General features: G+C 34.4%; 1 protein-coding gene across 1 annotated transcript; it reads left to right on the top strand.

Moving 5' to 3' along the window:
• The first annotated feature begins 2,901 nt into the window (after positions 1 to 2,901).
• Positions 2,902 to 10,967, top strand: LOC138324850 (sister chromatid cohesion protein DCC1-like). Its single transcript, XM_069270033.1, has 11 exons — positions 2,902 to 3,110; positions 3,395 to 3,559; positions 4,691 to 4,856; positions 5,748 to 5,882; positions 6,897 to 6,987; positions 7,541 to 7,679; positions 7,924 to 8,012; positions 8,746 to 8,822; positions 9,487 to 9,564; positions 9,887 to 10,035; positions 10,570 to 10,967. Exons 1-11 carry the CDS (start codon positions 3,070 to 3,072, stop codon positions 10,676 to 10,678), a joined length of 1,239 nt encoding a protein of 412 aa, XP_069126134.1. The 5' UTR covers positions 2,902 to 3,069; the 3' UTR covers positions 10,679 to 10,967.
• Positions 10,968 to 11,066: the final 99 nt, after the last annotated feature.

The following is an 11,066-nucleotide window of genomic DNA, read 5'->3' as shown; positions in this document are numbered from 1 at the left end:
TGACCTGAATTGTATCAGACGAAGATTCCAGTTCATCATCATTGACTGAACAATTAATTCATTGAATCATCCAATTTATCGCAATATCTATAATTCTCATCAATCAACCAACCAATCGCTAACAACGAGAGTAGTTAAACGGTAGTGACTGTGGTGATATATATATATATATGCCGTAATGTTCATACTCGCGATCCACCACCAAAGGTTACCAATATTTTAAGAATTACAAAACTTACAACGCATAGAGTAAGAGTTCGAAATGATTTTAGCATTATTGCCAAATATCATTATAAGTCCGTCTACAATGCGGAACAGAGACTACATGCACGGGGTCAAAACCATCCTTAATACTCCAGGTGTTACTATCACTGACGTTATGACCATCCCTGGACTATCTAGTATATCTGCCTCCAGTTTTACTATGAGGTTGTCCAGGGGTGGATATAATGTCAGTGATAGTAACCCCCGGAGTATCGAGGATAGGTCAAACTATGAAGCTAAGTTGTGGTCTACCTTTTCATTTCAAATTTTTACAATGATACTAGTAATTATAGAGCGACTTTTCCTTTTATAATTGTTTTATCTAAACATACATAACGCATAAAAAGCAATATCTATTGAAGTGCTAAATTCTATATTGTTGCAAAAGTTTCTGAAGCTTCATACATGTTTCTCCGTGACGTAGAAAGATTTTCACAGCTATTATTTATTCATCAAAACATGTGGTTTTCATTAAATTACTGAAGTAAGGATAGATTGTTCAACAGTTCACCCAATTGTGGCACATACCGTACCTTTACAATGTCTGGTGGGTAGTATTACCATGATGATATAGACCATAAACTACTCTTTAATTTAAAAAAAAATGTCTCTTTTTATAATAGAAACATTGAAAAAAAAAACTTTACTCTCCGTATAAAAATCAGTTTCTCTCACTGTGTGAAAATCTAGCTTACTGAAAAAGTTCTGCTTTGATCTGAAATATCGTTAACACTTTCCATTTTTATTTTTTTTGCAAAAACTAATAGATTATCTAACAACAATTGAAAGATTTGACGAAGTCAACCATTGCACATTGACACAACATTGAGGCGTATGTGAAGTTTATATTGAAAAAAAAAAACCAACAAATTATGTACAATAAGTAGGGTCTATAAAAGTAGTTTTGCTCACCTACAGTCGATCTACTGCTGTTCCACTAGACACTGTGAACAGTGTTATAGCTGGTTTCCATGGTCACCGTATCGTTGCCAACTGTTTTTTGTCCGCTGTCGTGCAGCATGAATACCAAAGTTCCATAGGCGATGTAAAACCTATTTACTGCATGAAATAGTAGGGCACAGCTGTATGGCTGCAATGTCAATTACAATGCGTGTTCTTTTGGGACTTCTACTGCATGGAGCGTGTTGCTTGGTGTCTCTGATGCCACATATGTTCCAACATCAATGTAACTCAGTCTCCCGAAAACATTGTGTACATTGAATATGGAAAATATCCATTTTCAATTATTATTGGAAAATCGCGAACATTAAAAAATCAATATACAATGTATATACATTGATCATTATTTTGTCTCGAGTTTATTATTCTAAAAGGGGCATAGTCATGGTTGAAACAATGTGGATGAACTGTTATTCCCTGTCGAATCCCCTCCAGACAAACTTGTTCAGGGACAGTTCAAACAATTTAGGAATCCAGATCAAATTCTACGAGTGGACTATGACTCAGCTTTTGATATCAGGATTTCCGTCCCTGCATTTCTAGACATTGTGGTAGGTGTATTCAGAATATGATTTAATCCGTGCTTTAGGATAACCATCAGTAAATAAATAAATGTTCATAATCTAACACAATATCCAACAACAATGATGACAGATACAGCGATATTTTCAAAATAGTCTATTTTTCTACAAAATAGTCTATTTTTCTAGTCATTTATCCTTCATACTCTCTCTATTAATCTCACCATCAGACACCCTCTCATATCTAATTCCACACCATTACTCCACTCAGCTCACTAACCGATTCAGCATCACCTAACATATTTCAAGCTCACTTGTCAGCTCACCGCCGACTAGTCACTCATACCGCATAAGACACGGAATTACTTCTATGAGGTCTAGAAGTCACCTAGCAATTATATATAATTAAGGGACATCCGATCCATCCACCAACGAGGAAACAGACAAATATAGATGTAAGTGTATTATCAGTACACTGTAACATTCTACATTTTTGCATCAGGGTAAAAATACGGGAAGACCAATCAGGGTTTAGGGAGCTTTGATTACACCTTGGTATATTATGCACCTGTGCTTGAAAGAAACATACATGTACCACCAGAATTAAACTAATTTACTTCATTAATATAGCATCTAAAATCGTTCTTTCTAAATATTGAAATATTTTATACATATATATATCATGACTTGCCTTTGGTTTTCCATATAACAAATTTTCAATACAATGGCACTATAATGTGCGATGCAGCTAAAAGGATAATTCCTCATAGATTTTGTGTAAAAACGTATCCGATTCAGTTTTTACCACAAAAATGAGGTGGATGCACGGGAGTACAAGGTCTATGGTACATGTAGCTGCACGTGCCTGGTATTTTATTACAGCATATTTACTATGGCTCGTTTGTTTACAATCATAAAAAAGGATCACATTTTATGTACGGAGTAAAATACAAGTAAAAGACGTACGTAAAATCGATACAAAAGACTTACATGTAGGCAGAAACATTTATATATGTTTCTGATGTAGGCCTATAGCTGATTTTATTTATTTTCTTATAATATCCGAATAGTTTTACTAAATTAAAAAAAAAACATGCAGTGTGACATTAGACTAATAATCAGTGAATCATTTGATTTCACAGACATAATATCAGTTTCAGACGCTAGATTTTCAGATAGATGATGTTTACTTTGTGAAGTTTGAAGTGAAGTTTCGACTGTGTCCGGGGCTCTGTTTCGGCTATGTCCGGCACTCAGTTGGTTTATTAGTTAACGATCTAACTTCCGGTTAAATTGGCGGGAGTTACATTTTGACAACATCAACATGGACACCGAAATGGACAATGTAAACAGCGGCGATCTGAGGTAATTTTAAACAATGACAAGTGTCGGTGCCAATTTTAAATCGTATTTATTTATATTAATGATTATTTCACGACAGGTATTCAATTTTGAACCCATATTACTGTGTAAATAATCAGGCAATATCTCGCCATTGGAAGTTGTTATCAGAATTCAGATTGAGATTCATGACCTGCCCAAAACATCTTATTTAACTTTACCAATTGGTCAATGAATATCTTTATGCTCAGTCGGCGGTGGTGCATCTTTATAGACCACATATTACAATAATATAATCTATTGTGTAGGTCTTTAGAGGATATAAAACAGGTAATGGAATATGCCAAAATCGACCCAGATGAGGTAAAGCCCGCTATCCAGAGCATCTACTTCTCAGAGGAGTTGGACAATGATGCTGTCAAGTTGTTGGAAGTAGATGAGTCAGTTTTGACAGCTCTTCATGCTGGCGATGAGTAAGTTTATATTTACTTCAAATGCTGCGATTGCCGTTAATTTTGTATCATATTATCTAGAGGAAATCTTTTTCCCATCACAAGATATTTTTATTAGAAAGATCTAGAGTAAAATTAATATTTGATTAAAAGCAGAATAATCTGTAGGCTGCTATACATTTTATATGGCATATACTTCAGTTTACAGATTACTAGAACGTAAATCGAAACGCTAAAATTTGCAAAGGTATCATTATACAGCTCCGAGCTTTTCTCATTCCTTTGGGAATGGGGCCCGTGGCTTTGAATTTTGGAAAATGTACAACAAAACCAAGATTTAGGGAAAATTATGAAATATGAAATAAAGCATAACAAATAAGACTTTTTATTTCCAGTGTAGTTTATGTTAGTGGTGTTCCAATTAATCAAGTTCGTCGAGTATAGTTAGGTCGAGGTATTTGATCAATTAATCGAGTAAGAAACCTGTAATCGAGTTTCGTCGGAATTTTATGAGACCATGATAAACCAACGTATAAAATTAGCTGATCAGTACAATATGCAAAAAAATCATAGCCAACTTGTTAAAATCATTCCTTTGTATGTGGTTGCCACTCGTATTATTTCAAATTTTATGCGTCTACTAGACGAATTGAAGAGCACATAAGCACTACGTAGTAATATAAACGTTCAGGTGAGCAGGATTTGTGAAGAAAATAAGCGACATGAAAACAATACAGTACAGAGGGCCTCGCGATCGTAAGCCTTTGAAGAAATTTTTTTATATGAGACTTGTTTATACATCAAGGAATAAAATAATCGATTATAATCTATGTAATCATTGATTGGTTAAAAAAAACTGATGATCGACCATGAAATTTCAACCGATTCCCAACACTGATGATCGAACATGAAAATACTTTTCTGAAGCCAATTCACAAATATTTAAAGCCTTAACCAACTAAGTTCATGCAATGTTTTTGGATAGTCTTCAATAAACTTTGATTTTGGGAAATTTAATGCTTGAATTGGGAAAAATTAAGAAGATTTGCCATGGGGAATGGTGTCGAAATTCGGCCCCAAATCAGGCTGAAAAAAAGCCCTACAGCTCAATGATGTATTGGGTGTTCATATTTCTTTTAAAAATATCTACAGAGTTGTGATTCGAGGCGAGAAAACTGAAGGTGCTGTACTGTGTACCAGCAATAAGACATATGATATCAAGGAGGCGGAGATTTCCAACTGTATGCTGCTACTACCCGAGATGGTATGGAGTAAGGATCTCCCAGACAAAGGGGAACAGATCGTCAATTACAGACAGGTAAATGATGGGGAACAGGTTGTCAATTACAGACTGGTAAATGGTAACAGATCGTCAAGTACAGACAGAAATGGGACAGATCGTCAAGTACAGACAGGTAATTAAATGGTGAACAGGATGTCAAATTACAAACAGGTGAATGGGTGACAGATCGTCATTATACACAGGTAAATGGGTAACAGGCCGTTTATTACACGCAGGTAATGTGTAACATGTGTAACAGGCTGTCAAATACACACAGGTAAATAGGTAATAGGTCATCAATTACACACAGGTAAATGGGTAACAGGTTGTCAATTACACACATGTAAACTGGTAACAGGCTGTCAATTACACACAGGTAAATTGGTAATAGGTCATCAATTATACACAGGTAAATTGGTAACAGGCCGTCAATTAAACACAGGTAAATGGGTAACAGGCCGTCAATTAAACGCAGGTAAATTAGTAACAGGCCGTCAATTAAACATAGGTAAATGGGTAACAGGCCGTCAATTAAACACAGGTTAATGGGTAACAGGCCGTCAATTAAACACAGGTAAATGGGTAACGAGGTAACAGGCTGTCAATTAAACGCAGGTAAATTAGTAACAGGCCCTCAATTAAACACAGGTTAATATGTAACAGGCCGTTAATTACACACAGGTATATGGGTAACAGGCTGTCAAATACATGCAGGTAAATGGGTAACAGTCCATCAATTACAGGTAAAAGGTCGTCAATTACACACAGGTAAATTGGTAACAGGCCTTTAATTACAGATAGATAATTTTTTTGTCAGATGAATCATAGTACAGCTATGAGTAAAATCTATGGAATTATTAGATAATATATCAATGTCTCTTCATGAGGAATGAATGTTATTCATTTCCCTGTGTAATATTTCTTCAGGTGACTTCTGTATTACACAATTATTTTGAGCTGCGGCCGTGTAAACCAAAGGTGAAGAAATTAAAGTTGTTACTGGAGAGAAACATGTACAATGGTAAGGAGAGTGAAGAAGATGAGGAACACATGGATGAGAAAGTAAGTCATCATTTTTTGTGTCTCCTGCATTTTAGCAAGGGCAACACATAGTTATCACAATGTCGCAGGCGGCTGGAAAACGGTTTGTGATAACTTAAAGATGCTCCACCGCCGACAGAGCATGAATGATATTTATTATTTGAACAATAATTGGTGTTTAATCGTGTATACATGTGCCTAATTAACACAAAAAAATAACATAAAATAATTTATTTTGCCTTTGGTGCATGCGCAATTATTACTTCATTCCATGTAGGATATAGTGCTACGGAATTTTTTCGGGATGCAATTATTTTTCATATTTTTAACTTGAATTAAAATTAGAAGCTCAAACTTTTCAATGGTGGTAATGGTGTAAAGTATTAAAGTAACTTTTGTAACTGAAGAAAAATACTAAATTGTCTGCTCCTGTTTTTGATAGTGAAAAAATGCAGTTTGTCAGCAGTGGAGCATCTTTAAGTATTTATTTCAACCAAACTTGGTATATTACTTTACATGAATGAGATCTCAGATTGGTTCGATACTGGTTAAAATCCGTCAATATTTGCAAGAGTTACAGGAATTTGAAATCGTCTTTAAAATAAATAAATCCGTGGTTTCCACCTGATAACTTTAGTATTTATTATCAGATTTCAACCAAAAATATGTATATTGCTTTACATCAATGAGATCTTGGATGGGTTTGATACTATTTTTTGTGATGTTTTAAACTGCTATGTAGGTGACACATCCATTTCTGTGGAAATCTTTTGTTAGCTGGTAAATTGTATAAACAGAGATTTTTTTGTCAATTACACTCCATCACATAACTTTTGCTTAGTTGTACTCCAGGAGTTTATTTGGGAAAAAAAATACATACTAATGAAAATCAAACCAAACTGCATTTAAAACACAACAAATTTCCTCAAATGATAGTCATGTATTGGAATGATGTAAATAGTGGTTAGAGGTTGATTTTATAAACCATTGATTTAAAAGAAATTTGAGTTTTAATATGATTGCTCTTTTTGTCAGTACACCTTCCAAGATCTGCTGAATTTAGTACAAGCTAGTGAAGCAGAGATCCGAGTAGCTCTAACGAAATTACAGGCCTGTAACCTAGAAGGTAAGTATGAAACCTATCGTTGTATTGAGTCATTTGGTTACCCTAGGTATGCAAATGTTAAATGGTATACTTATTCAAACAAAATAATGAAGTTAAAAAAAAAATGATGCCAGTAGTTCCTGTTGAAATCTTTTTCTTAATAAAAAAAAAGTTACCACGATCAGACATGGAGAAATTTGCCGGTCTGACGGACATGTCCCGTATACTTTGACTCAGATTGTTTATTTTAAAATCCGGTCCGGACCAACTGTCCGGCAATTATTGAGTACCGGAAGTCGGTAGAAATGGCGTCTCTGAAGTATTATGCAGGTACTGAACCTGGCAAAAACGTAAACTGCATAAGATAATCAAGAAAACAGCTGCCTGGATACTAATAGTAGGAAGTTATGTTTACTTGAAAAAATTCACATTAATGTTCGGTCCGGCAAAATCTTGTTCGGTTCAGCTTACTTACAGTCCTTGTCGGTCCGAATGTCCATCAATTTTTTTCAACTTTCGCAATGTCTGTATGATTACAATCTGATTGATGCCTCACTCTGATTCACTGTTGTAGGACACTGGCGGGTGTTACATTTCGATTTCCTGACCCAAGTACTAAACCATATAATACAACTGTCAGAGGAGAACGACTGGCTGAAGAGTGGTCTCCCCTTAGACGACTGCTGCCAGACGTTAGAAGAGCTGTTCCCTAGGTAACTGAACTCTACAATACTTTTTATAAATAACACAGGATGTCATCACTCAATGCCTAATGGATTGTAACCTGATTTTATGATATTTTGCAAGATTAGTTTTTAAACAGATACATTCAGGAGAAGAAAACTCACCACAAAAATATACCTGAATGATAATGAGAAAGTTCACTGGGGTTTACAGACACAGGATTTGGTTTTTAGGTGATCAGCAGTAAAAACAAAAAATACTTTCATATTGCAGGCCTGTGATAGAGCATGTCATCAATTGTTACGCAGATAAAATATCCTCACCTACAAGTACTGAAGATGATGACTTGCACATGGAAATAGGTAAGTTTACCCTGACTAGTCTGAACATCATACTTATCTATCAGTCTGACAAAAAAAATCTGATTTGAATGATATCATACCAGTCCTATTTCTGATATCTATGAACTTATATTTTGCATCAATTGACTTATATGACCTATTGACCTTGACATAAATATTAATGTTATAAAGCAAGTCTACTCGTACATTATGTAAAGATGTTGTGTAGTAGGTTGTATTCTTTCATTATTCTTTCATGGTCTAGGGCAATACACGCATGCCGCCTGTGGCTGTATTGCATGGCTACCCATGTAATAAAGCTTTGTGACATCACAGCATCAACAAAATTTCTATTTCCTCGGTAAAATTTTAACATTTTTCTCACAAACTTGACTGGTTTTACTATAAAAGATGCGAACAACAGAATTTTTGTTAAAAAAAATATCACGTAATTTTTCATGTATGAAAAATTGACTTTCAGCCGTGGATTTCATCGAATTTATTTCAAAATGGCAGGATATTATAGATGTAAAATTGCAATAAAACGTCGAGGTATGAAAGAAAAATACTCTTTCATAAGTGGATATGAAGGATAGGGATATTCTACCCTTGGGATCACAAAATGTTGCAAAACCCTCGGTCATTGGGTAGAATACCCTTTCCTTCATATCAACTATAATAAATAAGTCTTATAATATATATAACTGCTAAGTCTTGATCCTATCCAACAGTTTGGCTTTATTTCCTATTTCAGATACTGCATTTTACACTTTAAATGAAGACAAAATTTGCAGATTTTTTGCAGAGCTGTGTCTCCGGAATTCTGGGAAAGTATGAAATTTTGTGAATTTTATTTCAATTATATGTAACATATACACTTTTTGTTTTATTTCATAAAGCAGAATGGACTAATATTATGTTGGTTAAGCTAATTATTGAAGGAAAGTTTTGCTGTTCTGTTCCTTTTCTGGTCTCGAACAGCTTGTTTGGTATTTCCATTCAATATCTGTTGTAAATGTTAACAGATTTTCTTCAGACTTTGTAGCAAGATTGCACGCCTTCCTCTGCTGACAAATAATATCTGTTAGAAATTTGTCTTCTTTGATTGATACCATATAATAGCCAACAAATGTAAACCAGTAAAAAGAGCATCCACCGGAAAGGCTATCAGGAACATTGACAGAGTTATAGCCCCTATTTAACAAAATATATTTAGTACATATATTGTTATATATACTGTTCCTTAGAAATATTAACATTAATATTTATCTACAGTTAATATGTGCTGATAGCGGGGTATATAAACTCTATGAATAAGGTCGATTTGTGTAATTTAACACCATCTTGTTTTTGACGGTATAATATACCGAAGTTTTGGTTAAAAGTCTGTATAAGTAACACCGTTTTGATTTTTGACAGTTTAATCTGCAAGAGTTCCTCTCGGTTTGGGAGAAAAGTATGCATAATTAATACCGTTTTGTTTTGTTTTTGACAGTTTAATCTACAAGAGTTCCTGTCGGTTTGGGAGCAGAGTGTACCGACTGGGATGAAGACGTACCTACACCAAGTAGAGGTATAGTACACAAAATCCTCAAACTCCTTATGTTAACTTTAATGATTTAATGCTATCTGATGTTCTACTTAGTAGCTGTAGTAACTACCGGTATGATGATTGATGATGTAAATGATGAACCAGAAAAGAATTCCATTTAATATTTATTCAGGGAAAAAAAATGTTGATCGATGATGCAGATTTTATATACTGTTCTTAAAAGTTTCAAGTGTAAATTTAAAACGTATTTTGAGATAAGTGAAGTGTGGAGATAATAGATTTCTATTTAAAAGTTCTAATACTTGTTTGTATATGGTGTTATTTAATTATGATATATATATAGGGTATGGCACTGATAGATCGGAGCAGTAAGCCACAAGTCATTTGGTATTTTCCTGTTGAAAATCTCCCAGAGGAGGTCGGGGAAAGATTTGAAGCACTATTCAGGACTAGAGAAAAGTGGACTTTGGACGAAATATCACCATTTATTCGGCAAGTATTTTTGTTGTAACATATACAGTTATCAAAATGTAAAAACTTCCATCACTTTGTTTTGATTTAAATTTATCCCCAACATCTTAATTGTATATCTTCTGATGAGCAATAAACACTTAAAACACTAAAATCAGATATGTGTGTACTATCTTTTCCTAGTGAATATTTATGTTTGGAGTAAGTATGATTTGCTTGTATATTGACGACACTCAATACATAATGAAAAGGGTAGATAACTCTTATAGGTATAAGATACATTGATCTATGTCATTTTCAGTTATTTAGTTTAACCATCTTACGTACAGTGAGGCTAATTGAAGAATGTTTTGACTTTAGCCCCCTTATAATTAATGGTTTAGGAGTTGGAGGAAATCCAGAGTATCTTGGAAAAAAATCACCGACCTGCTTGACATGAATAATGGCCAGGATAATTCAAGAGTGTCTCCATGATCCTGTAGATTTTGAATTAAAGAGGCTTGACTGTAGTTGATATTTAACACTGTATCATTATTAGTATTTATTGTTTTACAGAGACCTGACAACAGAAAAAGTAGATGTAGGAGGGTTACTTCTCAAGTACGCTCGCTCTTCATTACAGAACGGTATTAAAGTGTTTAACTCCAGAAAAAACATTTTGTGAAGAGGACTCTGGTGACTTGTAATGCACTTGTATATATTCTGTATCTGATGGCAGAAAGTTTTGTTGGCACATTATCCTCATTATGGGACTAACAATTGTAAAACAATTAGACTTGTGTTAAACAAAATTGATGCCAGAAAATAAAAACAATTAGTAAAAAATTGGTTAAGCTTATGTTTACCTACTGTCTATGACAGGACAATGCAGGGTTTCGAGATTCCAAAAGCGGCATGGGTAAAGCACCTTCCGGTAATTATGATGTCACAAAAATCACGTAAAAATATTACGTTACAGTCACAGAAGGGGGAGGGGGGACTAATCGACAGTAAATTGTTCTTTACCCATGTCATTTTGAGATCTGGAAACCCTCTTATGGTGCTAATAATAA

Source organism: Argopecten irradians, chromosome 6, assembly GCF_041381155.1.
Source record: "Argopecten irradians isolate NY chromosome 6, Ai_NY, whole genome shotgun sequence".
Lineage (NCBI taxonomy): Eukaryota > Metazoa > Mollusca > Bivalvia > Pectinida > Pectinidae > Argopecten > Argopecten irradians.
Note: the sequence above shows the minus strand (reverse complement) of the source record. Positions and strands in the feature narration are given on the sequence as shown.

Excerpts from the sequence above, each read along its gene's own strand:
- LOC138324850 (XM_069270033.1), top strand. The coding sequence starts at position 3,070 with ATGGACACCGAAATGGACAATGTAAACAGCGGCGATCTGAG. Across the intron at positions 3,560-4,690 it reads GCTCTTCATGCTGGCGATGA|AGTTGTGATTCGAGGCGAGA; the intron begins GTAAGTTTATAT and ends AAATATCTACAG. Across the intron at positions 7,680-7,923 it reads TTAGAAGAGCTGTTCCCTAG|GCCTGTGATAGAGCATGTCA; the intron begins GTAACTGAACTC and ends TTCATATTGCAG.